General features: G+C 42.9%; 3 protein-coding genes across 3 annotated transcripts in view; all 3 read right to left on the bottom strand.

The window, feature by feature from the left end:
* Positions 1-1,625: 1,625 nt before the first annotated feature.
* On the bottom strand, positions 1,626-3,665 carry ankrd39 (ankyrin repeat domain 39). Its single transcript, XM_084457599.1, has 5 exons — positions 3,606-3,665; positions 3,222-3,316; positions 3,007-3,110; positions 2,699-2,902; positions 1,626-2,263 (listed from the first exon to the last, which is right to left on the bottom strand). The coding sequence occupies exons 1-5, from the start codon at positions 3,650-3,652 to the stop codon at positions 2,102-2,104; spliced, it is 612 nt and encodes a 203-aa protein (XP_084313725.1). The 5' UTR covers positions 3,653-3,665; the 3' UTR covers positions 1,626-2,101.
* A 2,622-nt stretch (positions 3,666-6,287) lies between these two features.
* kctd9a (potassium channel tetramerization domain containing 9a) lies at positions 6,288-11,243 on the bottom strand. Its single transcript, XM_084457710.1, has 12 exons — positions 11,076-11,243; positions 10,828-10,949; positions 10,612-10,655; positions 10,427-10,523; positions 10,212-10,270; positions 9,987-10,115; positions 9,772-9,839; positions 9,591-9,686; positions 9,327-9,476; positions 8,934-9,039; positions 8,678-8,811; positions 6,288-8,062 (listed from the first exon to the last, which is right to left on the bottom strand). The coding sequence occupies exons 1-12, from the start codon at positions 11,121-11,123 to the stop codon at positions 7,946-7,948; spliced, it is 1,170 nt and encodes a 389-aa protein (XP_084313836.1). The 5' UTR covers positions 11,124-11,243; the 3' UTR covers positions 6,288-7,945.
* A 466-nt stretch (positions 11,244-11,709) lies between these two features.
* Positions 11,710-17,064, bottom strand: part of LOC311324589 (beta-centractin-like) — a 6,240-nt gene continuing 885 nt past the window's right edge. Inside the window, exons 2-11 of the mRNA XM_084457072.1 lie at positions 16,629-16,693; positions 16,412-16,487; positions 15,713-15,838; positions 15,489-15,613; positions 14,550-14,766; positions 14,311-14,403; positions 14,034-14,208; positions 13,831-13,892; positions 13,380-13,420; positions 11,710-13,043 (exon numbers count right to left, since the gene is read on the bottom strand). Coding sequence (XP_084313198.1) covers positions 12,941-13,043; positions 13,380-13,420; positions 13,831-13,892; positions 14,034-14,208; positions 14,311-14,403; positions 14,550-14,766; positions 15,489-15,613; positions 15,713-15,838; positions 16,412-16,487; positions 16,629-16,693 — 1,083 coding nt within the window. The 3' untranslated portion in view covers positions 11,710-12,940. The remainder of the gene's footprint in view (positions 13,044-13,379; positions 13,421-13,830; positions 13,893-14,033; positions 14,209-14,310; positions 14,404-14,549; positions 14,767-15,488; positions 15,614-15,712; positions 15,839-16,411; positions 16,488-16,628; positions 16,694-17,064) is intronic.

The following is a 17,064-nucleotide window of genomic DNA, read 5'->3' as shown; positions in this document are numbered from 1 at the left end:
TCTTTCCATTGAGATTTTTTTTTTACCTTACTATTTTGCTAATGTTTTCCATAAGAGCCAAAACAAAAACGCAAACACAACCTTTCTTTACCTCTGGCCAGCGGCCACCGTAGGGGCTGTTTAAAACAACTCTCCAGCTCTCCTCAAACCTAAACCCTCCCATCCAGGGATCACAGACCACCTTCTATTTCGAAGGGAATAACATCCAGTCCTGGCTTAACTCAGGCTCATTATCGAGGAAGTGGGTTCTCCAGCCAGGAACTTTCATTGCTTTCCAAATAAATTTCACTAAATAGAACTGTATCCAAATTCCTTGTTGTAAAGAAGTCCTGAATCGTCACATTGATAAATCGCTTCAGGAAAACCATGAGCGCACAGTGAAGTCTATTATGAACCATCCTTGTGGTTCACACACTGCATTAGTATGGACAAATACTGGTTTAATTCCCTTTTCAAGCGCTTTAAGCACAAGACAAAGTATAGTCATGTGAGCTGCATTGAGTTGTTTTGTTCATATGCAGGAAAAAAAAAAGTTTTACCCAGCACAACTTGAGTCAGTTGCACTAAACACTAAACACAAGCCCATTTCCATAAGCCAGTTTCACACATCAAAGGGCAAAGAAATCCCCCCATTCAAACCAGCACATGAAAACATATCAAAAAAGAAGGAGAAGTCTTTTAACATCCCCCCGTTTCCACAGTGCCACATGGCGTTTTCATTAGCTCACTTACTGGCAAACCTGAGACGGCATAAACTTTTCAGAGTGATTGTTTAAGTCTCTCGCAGAACCTGGCAGAGGAACAATCAAATATGTTCGCATGATTAGCTATGATAATCTATGTGCCATCTGAAATAAGTCAGCTGTTTCATGTGGCACATTCTGTTTCGTTTTCCATCAAGTCCTCAAAGTCCTTACTATCTGCTCATACCATCTATGTAAAAGGACAACACAATGAACTGGATTCACACGAGGCACTCTCTCATGGCTGCTGGCATGGTTCTACAACCACAGGGACAGACATGCTTGTCACAGAGGGTTAACAGGACTCTTGGCTGGCTTTGCTAAAATGACATTCCCCCCGTCCCCCCCTGCCCCCCCAGCGCGGCGTGGCGTCAGCCTCAATGAGCTCCAGATGTGGCCTGGCTCCCCTCCAGTCTCGGCACTGGATGTGGTTAGAAGGGCGCAGTGGAAACGCCACCCACCAGTCGGCCCAATGAAAGTTCCTGAGGGCCCCAGTGTGTGCTTTCTGTCACGCGTCCATATTTACACCGTCTGCTTAGACACGGACAGGGCAGAGCTTGAGAGCAGGGACAACTAGGTCAGGACAGGACAGAAACAAGACATGGTGGGCCTGTGAATTGTGTGTGTGTGAGAGAGAAAGAGGGAATCGGGTAGGTAGAGAGAGCATAATGTTTAGCCTCCATGAATCCCAGCCGTAGCTGACGTCCTGTCAACTCGTGAACAAATAGGGCCTTCAGACTTGTTGTAGCCTGTTCACCTGAGAGAAGATGAACCACCCTAGTCTCAAGTAATATTACAGTAGGCTACACAATTTAAAGTCAATGTTTATTACACTGAACAACATACCAAATTGAGTATTTCAAGTCATGTCACAACAACAAAAACACAATATATGAATAGATTCTGTAAAGACCTTGTATGTACAGTATGTAGGTAGTTACACCATATAATAACAACATAAGACACTTGCACTGTCCAATAGAAAAGACAGACTTTGACAAACAAAATAAAAACATTGAAATAGCTTCATCCACTTTTCCATTGACCGTGTGCATCTTTTCATAGACCGCACAGCTCAAAATGGCACATACAGACAAGCATCTGCTACTGCAAATTAAAGGCCTATCGTGGAATTGCGTAAGCATGCCAACACTAGTGCAAGACTGTAAAAAACAATGTCTGGTAAACTAGCACCACCTGCTGGTTTAAATTGGAACTAAACAGTTCACAACAGCTTCAACTGCTAGTAGCTCCTCTGAGATGATATTGACAAAACAGGAGTCGTTGAATCAGTGACGCTTCAGACCACGTCTAGCTTGTCCTCGGCACAGCCAGTGGAACACAGTCTAAAGATGAGTTTAACAGTGAGAGTCATGGTCGGGTCTTAAGAGGCTCTGCAGCTGATGTCCGCCAGGTGCTACTTGGTACGGTAACTGGCCCTTCTTATTCTTCAGGCTCCGGAGAGAGGGACAGGACTGGAGCAGCAGTTCACTCACTTCCCAGTGACCCTGAGCTGCAGCCTGCCCATCAAAACACACAGATCATAAACACAAACATACATGGTAAATGGACTGCACTTATATAGCACTTTTATCCAAAGCCCTTTACAATGAAGGCCTCTCATTCACCCATTCACACACCAATGGTGGCAGCTGCCATGCAAGGTGCTAGCCTGCTCATTGGGAGCAATTTGGGGTTCAGTGTCTGGCCCAAGGACACTTCGACATGCAGTCAGGAGGAGCCGGGATTCGAACCACCAACCCTACGATCATTGGACGACCCGCACTACCCCTGAGCTATACAGCCGCCCGATGTCATATACTACAGTAGGGTGTGTGTACACACCGTTAAAGTGATCCACATTCTTTTGAGACAAACTACTATAACCGTTTTGCTCTGTGAGTATATATTGCTATGTTTTTGTTTTGTTTTAACAGCTGAATGTGTAGCTGCACCTTATGCAAGGCAGAGGACCCATCATCGTCACACATCTCAGGGCGGGCGCCGTGGTGAAGCAGCAGTCTGACCACATCCAGGTGGCCACAGTAGGCTGACCGGTGGAGGGGAGTAGCACAGCCCGATGTCAAGGCGTTGACACAGGCTCCCCTCTCCAGGAGAAAGCTGCAGACCGCCTCGTGGCCACTGCGACTGGCATAGTGCTAAAACAACAAGTTGACAGTTGACCACTGACAGTTAGAGACAGTTAGGCTCATTCCAGCATGACAGTGACGATCTTTAATGCCCAGACTTAAGACAACCTCACCAGGGCAGTGTAATTGGATGAGTCCCTTTGGTTAGGGTCCGTTCCCTTCTGGATTAATGTCCGTACCCTCTCCAAGTCTCCATTTAATGCAGCAGACCAGAGACCTGCATGGTTTGAAAAATATAAATTAGCTGTGGCAGCATGGACTCCATTTGTGTCTGAATAGTATAAAACAGATAAAAAAAAGTGGTTGATTGGTTTCGAAAATGAAAAACCTCTTTCAAAGTCCATCTCATCCAATGTTTGTTGAGTACTGGGGGACGCAATCTGGAGGGTACAGTGTTTACAATGACCGTCATGGGACTGCATCCTGTACGTGGTTAAAGAGGCAGAAAAAGAGGCGATTTATTGTGGCATTACTATCCTGGTAGGCTACTTGACTGGGTTACCGGGGCTCCTCATTAGCGGCGTAGTTAACAGGGCGTATAAAACGAGTGGACCCATCAGACGCTAATGTTAGCATAGCATCTTGTATGCCAACACAACAGATATAACCGCGCCCACCAAAACAATGGAGACAATACCACCTCAGCTGATTCCAAACGCACATAAATGTCAAACTACACTAAAAAGTAGATTATAAAACAATTAGCACATACATTATACCAGGACCATGCAGGACCGTTCCAGTCCAGTAGCCTATCATAGGTCACGCCCACTTCCGGAAGCAGGAAGCGCAGTCCAATTAATTCCTAATTCCCATAAACCATGGATGTATTAATAGAACATAAACGCAGAGGCCATTTTATTTTATTTTATTCGTTTATTTGTCAGGAACAATGCACATTAATAGACAATAAATCGTGGGTACAATAAATCCTAAATGAGCCAGAATTAGTCAAGAGGCTAGTTTTCATCTGCTGTCCCTGGCCAGATGTTAAAAAGGCAACCAGAAATATCAAATACAGTGCAATAAAAAACAATAAACATAAGCTAAATGACAGACATAAGACATTAGGGCACATGGGACACTTAACATACTGTTAAAATACCAGAAAATACACATGCACTAACCAGGAGAGAAACATGCTCATTACAGGACATGACAGGCCAAAGATTATGACAGGACAAAACAGTAGCTGATATGATGGCAATAGGAGTATCTACTGTATTAATGTGTACATGTTTGATTACTGTTGATGAGCCATGATTTCAGGTGTGCAGTGAAGGTACGGTGAGTATTGAGGTCCCTAGTCTCTGTGGGTATTGAGTTCCAGTCCTGTGATGCTTTAACTGAGAATGATGACCGGCTAAATGTACTGATTCTGTGGGGTACGATGCAGTCTCCTCAGGTGGAGACTCTGGTTGTGCGGTTACTGTTTGATCTCTGTGTGATGTATGTATGCAGCGGAGGGGGTGCAGTGTTGTGTAGGATTTTCTAGAGGTGGCAGAGGTTTGTGTACATGATTAAATGTTCCCAGCTCAGAAGTTTATACTTCCGTAAAACGAGACAGGGGTGATGTGTGTTTGGTGTCCGGACCTGGACTTCAAGGATCTGTTTGTACAGTGTTTCTAATGGCTTGAGTGTTGTTTTGTTGGCCTGTGCTACACTGGTTAAACACTATGTGAGATGGGACACTATCATTGCATTAAAGTATAGCTTGGCGGCATCAATGGTCATGGAATGTCTGATGATTTAGGCTTAGGGCAAAGAGTTAGGGTTGGGGTAAGATTTGGGTTAGGGTTAGATTTAGGGTTGGATTAAGGTTCGGTTCAGGGTTGGGGTTAAAGTTTGACCGGTCTCTGCGTTTATGGGAACTAGCCACTACTCATTTGAATGTGGTGGTGACTGCCTTGAGAATTTTTAACCCAAATTATAACTTCTCAGATAACATAAGCCTATTATTTGGTCAGTATAACTACATTTTTTGGTATTTGAGTTGAGTTTGATAACTCCAACATTTTACTCTTAATGGGGCCAACATAATAAGACTTTGGTCATATTTTACAATAACCACCATAAACACAAATGTTGAAATGATGAAGTTTATTGAAGAAATTAGCAAACATTTGCTAAATAGGTTGGCGTCCACTTTCTTTGTCGGTGAGGCTGGCCTACAAAAAAATGAATCAATTATTTATTTGCAGATTAGATAAAATATGAGCATAGTTAGGTTGAATCAAAGGCAATTATTATTATCATAAGTATGGGCAATATCAGATCATAATTATGGAAAATATCAGTTAATTAGCAACTCACAAGCAATGTCCTCAGTCTGCTAACCCTGACATTAGGTGAGACTTTAGTGCAGCCGAAAATATAGCGGGCTGTGTCAAACTTCGGAAGGTCCTCGACAATCTGTAGAAATTAGCATCCTTAATTGACAAGAAAATGTGTACTGCAGGCTAATTAACTCAACTGTAATGTATTAGGCTGTTAAGTACAGTACTTACACTGTCCAGCGTGTCTGACAAGCTGTCAGCGTCTCTCTTTCCGCCCGGGCTCAGGCCATAAGACCAGTGTTGACAGCAACCCTGAGACACCACCGACCCAAGGACCAGCAGACACAATAGGAAGTTCTTCTCCATCCTGCAAACAGAGTCGGCCTTCAATCACATGCAGATATAACACCAATGTTACGCTCATTATGGACCGATCTAACCTGAACGTCTTCCGAGAACTTGAACTCATTTGAGAGGTATCCATTTTAGATATGTTCAATATCGACTAAGGCTCAACTCTGTAGTGTTACTCCCCACCTGTTAACGAGCAAGGCTGTGTGATCTTCTGACGGTCTTCTCCTCGGTCCTGTGTAAATGGTCCTGCTCCTGTGTGTGAATGGTCCAGCTCCTGTGTGTGAATGGTCCAGCTCCTGTGTGTGAATGGTCCAGCTCCTGTGTGTGAATGGTCCAGCTCCTGTGTGAATGGTCCAGCTCCTGATTCTAGCCCAGCTTTTATAGGATCCAGGCGCAGACGTGGCCTCCGTCTCATCACTTCTCAGCGGGAGGTCACAAAGTGGGATTAAAGAGACTTTAAAAGAGACTTTTAAAAGATTAACAATATTTATCGCATGATAGTGCTTTCAGCAGTATCATCATCATGCATGGTATACGTATGCTTAGGTAGGATACATTGAAAGTATATTTCCCTCCCCATTCATAGACCTGTATTGTTTATTTTTTATTAGTTTTAAGGGGAAGGCTACATGTACATACTAGTGACACATGCTCAATCTTTCCGTCCATAACAGCATACAATGTCCCCTAGTTTCTCCCTCAATATATAATTAATCCCCAAACAAGCCTGTTACTGAATAAAGACACACGACATTGTTCATTCATAACAGTCATTTTATTTATGGAAACACATTTCCGTGTTGAGTGCAATAATTATAGACAGGGAGGTCAGCACGCCCAGTCTTCAAACAACCAACTTCCTTTTGCCATATTAAATACATGTGTCAAAATAAATTACCACTGATCTTTTTTCCAACAACATTCTTCAGATATAGATGATCTACACCATCATGACACAATATTTCTCATGATTGCCTTCATTATCAGCACAGGCTGGGTACCTACTGTGGAATAGAGCAAATATTGCATCAGAAAAGCTTTAAGCTCAAGAAAAGTCAAAGATAAGCAAAATGCACTTTGTCCTACAGGAACTGAGAAGATTGTTTCTGTGACAAACACAGTCCAGCAGTGATAGCATTTTAATGACTGTAATTCGACTATAATTTGACTATCCTGATATTTTGGAAGTGCAGGATTTGAAATGCATTACACTAATAAGCACCATATATAGTCTTTGATTACATAGCACCATATATAGTCTTTGATTATGTGTGACATACCATTTGGACTCATGGTAAGTTGTATACAATTTTGACATATTTGTGCAAAGCAGAAGTTTAAAACATATTTGAATGATATGTCCCAGTCCATCAGCTGTTGAGCACCACCTTATAGGAAGTGATGTCACAACCATCGTCCTCCCAACGCAGTGCTACATAAGCTTGAACAATATAGCTATAATATAGAACAGAATGTCACAACGTTAACTCTTCCTTCTGTCAAACGACATTAAATGTGAATTATTTGCTCATCATTTTGGATATAAGGAATAATAGTAATAGTCTCATGTATCGAGTCAACGATAAACAAAATCACAAGGACATGCATGCAACTACAGACACGGGTCAAAAGGAGGTAGTTTCACAGAACACCAAACAAAAGACAATATTCAGGAGAAGGACAGGAGAGCTGGAACTGAACACTGGAGAGAGTACGTTGCATACATGAAGAAGGTCTGTTGAGACTCAGAACTTCAGAAAAACCCATAGCATAGTTTTCTGGTGCTCTCTGACAAATTATTAGGCCATTGTGACAATGTCCCGTTATGGCTTGGAATTTCATGTAAAACCTTCCTCTAATCATAAAGCATAGGTTACCTGAACAACACGTAATTGATAGAAACGTACAGTTATACATCTATAATTACTAAGCAACCCCCGCCATTGGCTATGCCAGTCTTGACTCAAGTCAATAAATTACTTTTGAGGGGGAAACCCATACTCAACATTTGATAATCTTTGACTTTAACAAATGTTGTAATACAGAATGTGAATCCTTCTGCAAATCATATACAACATATACATATACTGTACATAACAAACCCACAAACTTGGGATTGAATTGAGACTTAGTACAGTAAACATACATTCATAACATGACATATTTTGGTTCTGGGGACAGATAAGAACGGAAACGGAAAACCCTGGATGCGCTCTAGTGCAAAAGATTTAAAGCTAATATAATAGTAGGAGGTGGAATGCCAGGGATGTGCATAAAGCGACCAGTACAGTATTGCATACAGGTCCAGGAAGCTTAATAGTAGCGGGTGGAAGGTGCCTGGCTCTTATGAAGACGGACGCTAAGCGTCCATGACCCGACCTCGCCTGAGCCCTAGAGGAATGCGTGGGGTCGTCCTGCAGACTTATCTGACGCTCTGAGACATGTGCAGGGGAGTCAGCATCTCTTCAAAAATGGCGCCCTTCACGTTGGATCCTCTCAGGTTGGCTTCTTGCAGGTCACAGCCAGACAGGTCACAGTTCTGTGGGGAGTAAACCAAGGAAGCACGGTAAGCTACAGCACTGGACGAAGAAAACATCGCACAAAGAGGTGGGTAATAAAGTTTCAGAATGACTTTCCTTTTATCCTACATGGCTCTAATATTCGCCTCACCTGGCAGCCATATTGGTCAGTCTGGGGTGCGGATGCGGAAGTGCCCGTTGACTTCAATGTTAAAAGTTCGCTGTAAAAACACCACTTCAAGAACCAAAATAGTCAAAATAACAGGCTGAATACACTATCGGGGTTACAAACTCATCATTACCAGACTCTGATTGTTTTTCACTGCCTTTGTTTTAGCGTTTGGAAATACATTGAGATGAATGAGCCATAGTTAGCTGTCAGTTGCATTCACAACAATGTATTTCAAAACGCGTGAAAAACAATCAGAGTCTGGTAATGATAAGTTTGTAACCCCGATAGTTTATTCAGCCTGTTATTTTGACTATTTTGGTTCTTGAAGTGGTGTTTTTACATCGAACTTTTAACATTGAAGGCAACGGGCACTTCTGCATCCGCACCCCTAATTATGTCAGACTGACCAATATGGCAGCTGAGGTGAATAAGGTGAATAATCCCTCTGATGTGGTGCTCTTACCTCCAGGTCTGTTCCTGCTAAAGTGGCTCCCCTGAGGTTACAATTCTTAAGCTTGGCATTTTTTAGAGTGGCCACTCTGAGATTAACACCGGTCATCTGACTTCCCTCCATGTCAACACCTTTGAGATTGGCACCTGATGACACACACAATGTTCATAAGTAGAGTTATATAAAGGTGTTGTTATTATATAAAGGTGTTGTCGCCAGTCTCCTAGTTCATATTCCTCTAACTAGATATGAAGATAAGACCATTTACCCTCCAGGTTGGCCTTGAGTCCTGATGGATCCTCAAAGTTGCATCCTTTCAGAGATGCTCCCTCAGCATTTGAACAAAGCATCTTCACCCCCTGTAAGTTAGCACCCTAAAACAGCAGAAAAAGATGCATTTATTCTTTGTTGATATATATCTTATCTTTACTTATCTGGCCCCCGGGTGATTACTGTTTTTTTGCTTCCCTCTGGAATATGTAGAGAGTGGGTCATCTGCCCACCTCCCTTGTTCTCTGTAAAGCGCATTGTGTTGCCTCTGGGTATGAAATGCGCTATACAAATAAAGCTTTGATTGATTGATTGATATATGAAACTCCATTTGTTTGATAAGCTACCGTATGAGTAGTCGAGGGGGGGGGGGGGCTTTGGGCTTACGTACGTCAAGGTTGGCACCAGACAGGTCCGCCCGCTCCAGGTTTGAGCAGCACAGGTTGGCATGCGTCAGGTTGCAGCGACTTAGGTTGGCCATCTTAAAATTGATATAGCGTAGATCCAGTCGGGAGAGATCAGCACCGCTGAAATTAAGACCCTGAAGGACAGAGAAAGATATCAGCTGTTAGCTTCACACTACGTGCTGATATTCACTAATATGTTTTCTAGTATGTGCTTTAGTCTAAGTTTTGTCGTGTGTTTTGTCCCACACCTGACATCGAAGCTCTGATTTTGTGGGCGTGGCCAATAGGAAGCGAACAAACTCCTTGCGAGAAATGGGGGAGTGGTCCTCGGGAGGCTGGGAATTCTGGGAGAAACACAGCGGTAACAGCCATTTTAAGAAATTAAAGAAATCACAATAACACATTCAAAGTTGATCGTTTTTTCTTCACCTTCATTGCTACTTCCAACTGCTCGGCAAGCTGTTCAATTCCAAAGAATCGCGCCTCTTCCAGGACGCCTAGAAAAAAACATTTAGATCACGCAATATGTGACCAATCATCAGTCAATTTAATCGATGACGGTTGTTAAGTAAAACAACAAAGTGATCCCTTTCTTCAGCAAGTCAAAAGCAAGGTGTGAACCATTAACTACATGCCACGCTTACCTCGCAAATTAATTCCTTCATTAATAATGAGCTGCCCGTGACGCAGGTAATTAAGAATAGGTTCGAAGTATTCTGGGCTGCGGTCGATCAGGTAGGCCCCACGTTCATCCTGCTTGTTCCCCCACACATCTACAGCAGACACACATACATGGACTCACGGTTATGGATATCTCACGATAGAAGACGCCCTGTTAGGGGTAGATAAATGTTTGGTTTACAACTTACCCTTCTCTCTGAACATGTGGGCTAGCATACTTTCTGGCTCCTTGCTGACCAAGGTACTCCTACGAAGGAATGAGCACTCATGATGATGAAACACATTGATAATATTGACAGAGAATTTGACCTTCGAACAGTGGAATGTAAACATGACAGCTCCACACTGTGATGCAACTGTTGGGATGTTTAGTAACCACAGCAGCACAGATCTTTCTGCTTACCGTGTGGTGGTGAAAAGACGCCCTCCGATATTAAGTGTCAGCCAATCAGTGTGTGCCCCAGGCGGCTCATTCTTCAGCCTGACATCATTCTGTGGGTCTAACATAAACACAAAAACATTTGATTCTCTCTTTTAACGAGCTGGTTTTCAAGGATGACAAAAGCATGAAGAAGGACACTCACTCACCAACAAAGGGATCTCCCTCTGAGACGTAGAGCACATCATCATCCCTGTGACAGAACAAGAGGCAACAGGCAATACACAGTATTATCAACACAATCACTCAGGACGAAGTGTACTAACCAAAGAACATGTATATTTTAGTATTCAGAGTGGTTAATTAGCAAGACAGCTTCTTCTAAGTTCTACAAAGCCCAGGGTTGGATAGGAAACAATGCTTACCGGATCAGGGTGATATCATCTATAAGACCACCTTTTCCATTGTATAAATTGGAGGCTCTGATTCCCAACTTATTGCTTGCTACGGATAGCAGGTCGGACAAGGTCCCGTACACAGCTACAACCTGATGAGGAACGCAAAGTGACAGTGACCATGAAATAAACACGCAGGAGTGAATGTGTCATTCTGTGGGCCCATAAGAGCAGCTAGCTTTAGAGCTGTTAGCTACAGAATGCTAATGGCTACGTACCTTGCCATTTTTGGAAGTCCCATTAACAAAGATTGTAACTCTTCTCATACTTCATACAGACCTGGTGATCAAATTCAACCTCTGGAAATTGTAGCCCTTGTAGTAAAGATCAAAACTATCTCTTTGTAAGGGCAGATCCAGAGACGCAACCAACCTGACAGCGGGACACTAACAGGTTCACTCGTTTCGTTGACTTGATGATGCCCGTCGTGTGGCCGGGAGAAATGAGGAGCTGGAGACTCACGTCAAAAATAAACGATATTAGCAAAATTTATATTTCGTAAACATAGACCTCAACAAATTCTCTTGACAATTTCCAGTGGCAAATAACACAAGAGCAAAATGAATTGCAAATCTTTAATGACAAAAAAATAAATAAAATCCCGACAACTTGGTGCAGCAATTCGGACGGACCCTAAACGAAGATACCTTCCAGAAACTGTTAACCAATCACAGGCCGGTTAGTGAGCACTCGTTTCATAGCCTGGATCAGAGCTATGGACGCGTACATGTGTCAATGGCACATAGAGGGGCCACATTTTATTGTGTGTTTATAGGGACTTTTACAAAGCATCATCAATACACCAATTGCAACAGAATAAAATCAGCCAGTTAAAACCATGTGTGAATTGACCTTTATTTGCCTTAATACAAAAGATCTCCAATTACATCTGAAATCAATATGTACTTCTGTCAATATCAATCAATAAATCAATCAATATAATCAATAGAAGTAATCAATTACAGATTAACCCCCCTCACACCAAAAAAAAGAATACTTCAGGATGTAATTGATGAACATGAGGAACATGGTATAGTTTCATTAAATTTCTGAATCTCATCATTGAAATTCATCTTGCTAGAATTTATACATCCAGTATGAGAGTTGGAGTAACATCGTGCCTAATTGATATGGTCACCCCAAGAGTAATGTTGTCCGACAGCGCAAATAACAAACACACCAGCGCAATATGACACAACAGATATCAACCACTGCTATCCGTGAATGTCATCTTATTTGCCGAAAGGCCGATGGCAGTCAACAAGGCGAATATCGGCCGATACTTATGTACGGCCGACATATTGGTGCATCTGTAACAAGTGAAACAGAGTGCTAGTGAATCCCGAACAGGTACTGAGTTGGTTAAACTCACTCCTTCAGTATTTAAACCGTTCACCCGCACTAATGAGAGCAAGCTGGTTAAAACAGTACGTCACACGAGAGACCAGGGTTCGAATCCCACCCTGGACATACCAAACATATGGGTTACACACCCTTACTTTAAATATACTACTACTAATAGTTTAATTGGACAGAAATCAAGTACAGAACAGTATTAACTTACTGGTAATGGTATCATTTGATTTCACTGTAAACGAGTCAGTTCTGACAGTGGTAAGAGCCAAAATATTGTAACATGTTCTTTAGTGATCTACAGTCTTAACAAAGCCGAACAGTTAAAAACAAAACTTACTTAACTTTTATCTGAATCTATACATTAAAGTAAAATAGCATGGTTCACATTGGATGTCATGTATCTAAATGTATTTAGGGGAAATAGAACGCACGATACATATGGTATTTGCATCCAATAATGCAGCTTTGCATTAAACAATAAAAGTAAAAAGTCCGTAATATCAGGAGATGCGACTCTGGGACAGAACCTGTGACCGTCTGGGTGCCCGACTCGTCGGTCCTGCCCAGTTCCCCCAGCGTGTGTGTGTGTAGAGGACTCTCCCCCAGCGTGTGTGTGTAGAGAACTCTCTAGAAGGCATGCCATCCCTCTCCAGAGAAACAACGAGGAAGTGTAGTAGTGCAGAATAATTGGACTTCAGTCCTATTGGCTGAGCTCTCTGTCCCCTCTTCAAAAGGTTTTCCGGTGGATGGCGCGTCCTCGATCTTCCTCATACTCCTTCTTTGATATCCACATCTTCTTAAACGTATCAAGAGAGGCTAGAATGGATCCCCTGAAAGAACGCAACCAGAGAATTTAATCAGACACTGATCACATGACCGTCCTGAGCAGACACTGATCACATGACCGTCCTGAGCAGACCCTGATCACATGACCGTCCTGAGCAGACACTGATCACATGACCGTCCTGAGCAGACCCTGATCACATGACCGTCCTGAGCAGACACTGATCACATGACCGTCCTGAGCAGACACTGATCACATGACCGTCCTGAGCAGACACTGATCACATGACCGCCCTGAGCACACACTGATCACATGACCGTCCTGAGCAGACACTGATCACATGACCGTCCTGAGCAGACACTGATCACATGACCGTCCTTACCCTATCCATGTGGAGTAAAGCCTTTCTTGAGGGGCCGAGATCTAAGAAAGAGGAAATCCAGCAAATGAGAGAAATTCAACAATGGACGTCTTTCAAAAATTCATAGTGCAACAAACACTGGAACCTTTACCTAAATTTCCCCCAAAATCAAAATTCAGTGATTTTAAGAAGAGAACAACACCCTAGAGCTAAATTCAACCCTGCCATAGCAGCATCACCCCTATGAAAAAATAACTGTGTTTCAAAAGCTTTAGTACGGCTGATGTATTCATATATCAAGTTATTTCTACTGTTCCATTTTAAAACTATGGCATAATGGCATTACTGCACATATTTTAACCCCCAAAAAACAAAACGTTTGTTTCAAACCCATCACCCCTCTCAGGGGGCACAGGAGGCGCCAGGGGAAAGGGAAGAGTAACAGCGCCCTTCCTGCTTTTGATGCATGTACCTTTATTTTTACATCTTTGGGTGCCAATTTCTTCACTTCATTTAACAACCGGTCTCCAAAACCTGTTGGACAGACAATAGAAACCACTGTTAAGCCTTCTCATCCAATAGTGTGGATGAGAGTGGGATGAGAGTGGGATGAGAAGCTCCACGTTGTTATATGATATCCCCGTAGTGATGATGGGACAGAAGTACAGCCGATACCTTTGAGGAGTGTGGATCCTCCTGAGAGGACGATGTTGGAGAAGAGCGTCCGTCGCAGGTCCATGTCCGATTTCTGGATGGCGAAAGCCAGAACCTCGTGGATTCCTTCGCTCTCGTCCCCTATCAGGTCCGGACGGAACAGAAGCTCCGGGGCACGGAACCTAGCGGAACCGATCTACACAGAACCTCACAATCACGTGATCGTATTCAGAATGAGAACGCAACCTACAAAACCTCAACCACGTCAATGCCACAATTTGGCAAAGGCATGACTTACATTTAAGGTGCTGCCATCAGGAAGAGTGTACTGCGCCTCCTCCGTCTCCAAAGTCTCATCTTTCTGAGGGTTGAGTGACAGGTAGCACGCTCTCTGAGGAGGACAGAGGAGAAAGTAACAGGTGGTAAGGAAGACTGCATTATTTCTCAGGGGCCGGGTGCCAAAAGACAAATCTAATGTTGTGATATAGCGTTTCCTGTGGGCATAACTGTGGGAGACATCACACTGTGTGGCTGTACCTCTTTGATGGTGCGCACCACCTCAAACTCTGCAGACGTGTGGAAATCGTAACCCTCCTTACGCAGGAGGAGGCGTAGGTAGCGTGATACATCCCGCCCCGCGATGTCCACCCGCATAATAGAGTGAGGAATGGCAAAGCCCTCGTAGATGGGCACAGCGTGGGTGACCCCGTCCCCAGCATCCAACACCACCCCAGTAGTCCTCCCAGTGGCATATCTGGAATGGAAAAAAATATGTATTATACAACGGTTAGTTCTGGTTCTTGACTCCGATTGGCTGGAAGCCGTGTTAAAATACTTTGTAACACACACCTGGGCCCGCATATCATTCCATTTTCAGTATTAATGCGCCTCCCATTTGATCCAATGCATTGTAGTTGTTGTTGTTGCTTGGCAACCCTTTTGTTAGGGGAACTATTTTGCTCGGCGGAATTGAGGGAATGATGCTTCGTTTTGAATAAATGTTAATATTTTACATTGCCGTGTGTTTATTTTACACTAATAGCTGTAGTAACCGTTGTATAAAAGCAATAAACCACTCGAGGCCGTGTGTTATACTCCGCGTCGTGCCTAACAACGCCCCCTAGCTGTTATAAAATCACTATAACACACGGCCTCTCGTGGTTTATTGCTTAATTTAGAGTGTGTGTACTGTTTTAGTTTTATTAAGGATCCCCATTAGCTGGTGCCATGGCAACCAGCTAGTCTCCCTGGGGTCCACACATAAAAATACAACATAATACATAATCAGTACAGTACATAGATTGTCAGTGCAAACAACAAAAAGCCATAAGTCATCCAAAAAGAGAAAAGTTAAACACAAATACTATAAAACATAGAAATAACCACAAAACAAGGAGAAAACATTTAAAAGAACAGACTAAAAGTGTGTAGTGTGCGTTGTTAAAGTTGGATATAAGTATGGAGAAATAGACGTACAAGCTCAACACCGCCTGCATGGATATGAAGAGCGCTGGTACGTTGAAGGTCTCAAAGAACACCTCAGCTGCCCGCTCACGGTTCTTACTGGGGTTCAAGGGTGCCTCGGTCAGCAGCACAGGATGCTGGGTAAACCAGGAGAGACAAAACAAGTGTGACAGACAGGTAAGACGTGCAAAAATGACTGTATATTAATCAAGGTGTCATATATAGGCGTACTGTACCTCTTCTGAGAAGGTCTGAAGTTGCTCCTTGGAGTACACATACTGCCAAATGCGCTCCATATCATTCCAGTCTTTCACGATACCATGCTCCATGGGATAACGCACAGACAAGAGCCCTCGGTGCTCCTAAAACCACATCCAGGGAGAGATCACAACAGTTGAGAACAAAACTACCGGCCGTGGCACCATGAGCCAATCTCAGGGTTTTTCCTGCATAGACGATTTTTTGGCGCCCCTAAAGAGATTTTAGCCAGAGCCAAAGGAGAATCACCAGTGGCAAAATGCTAAAAAAAAATTGAATAAAAATAGCATTTTAAATCCTATTCATATAAAGCTTCTTTCAAGTGCAGCCCATCCCTCTTTCTTGCATTGTCCATGGTTTGGACCACTAGTAATTGAGATTATTAATATACAGGTTATCATGTATTATTATTATCAATTATAGACAGGTATCTTAAACATTTTGTCTTCATATCGATTTCATGTCATGTCGGGGGATTTCTCAGGATTGTGAAAAGTGAGCTCAGTCAGAACGACAGCAAAGAATACAGGCCTATATACGCTGGCAGGCTACTCGGCATAAAACTGAGGTTGCCCCAAAATATTGTGTGCGCTTCTCCCCCCAAAAGACCCATTCTGAGCCAGGAAAAACCCTGCAATTTGGATCAACACTCATCAGAAAAGAGAAATAAACTTTACCTCAGCTTTAGGTCCAATGAAGAGATCTCCCTCCAGAGCACCTGCCATAACCCGTACATGCTTGGGACGCCCCACACTAGGAGATGAACAGACAAACACAAATCCATTATACTGCACTTCTTTTGATGCAAAGAGAGGAGTTAGGTTTACTGGGGGTAGGAGTTCAATTCCGGTGGCGTCTGGAGTGGGTTGGAGACGGTTGAGTGTGTCATCTTACTAGTTGGGGAAGCAGTACTTTGGAATCTGGTCTCCTGCAAATCCAGCTTTAACAACACCAGAGCCCTAAAAAACAAGGTGAGATTAATATATCATCATATTACCAGGGCTGCCAAGTTTAACCAAAAGTTTGGAGTGAGATTTTTTCACTTAGTCACAAGCAATCAATGTGTCAATCAATAATCAATGCGTGAGACTTAGCAGACCTGTATTACGTTACAGTGATGGATTTTGAAAGGCCTATTCAATTTAAAAGAACAACAGGAAGATGATATCCTGATGATCGATAATATCTGGATCTTGAATGGCAGACTGATATCCAACATCTCCACACTACATATAGTTTATACTGTATTTTGTATGTCGCCATACTGTATTGTATTCTCAATTGTATCGTTGTATGTGTGTAGTATAATGTACGCTCTATTCTATTTTGA

Source organism: Borostomias antarcticus (assembly GCF_949987555.1).
Source record: "Borostomias antarcticus genome assembly, chromosome: 23".
NCBI classification, from domain to species: domain Eukaryota; kingdom Metazoa; phylum Chordata; class Actinopteri; order Stomiiformes; family Stomiidae; genus Borostomias; species Borostomias antarcticus.
The sequence above is the reverse complement of the archived record's forward strand: the minus strand, read 5'-3'. Positions and strand labels throughout refer to the sequence as shown.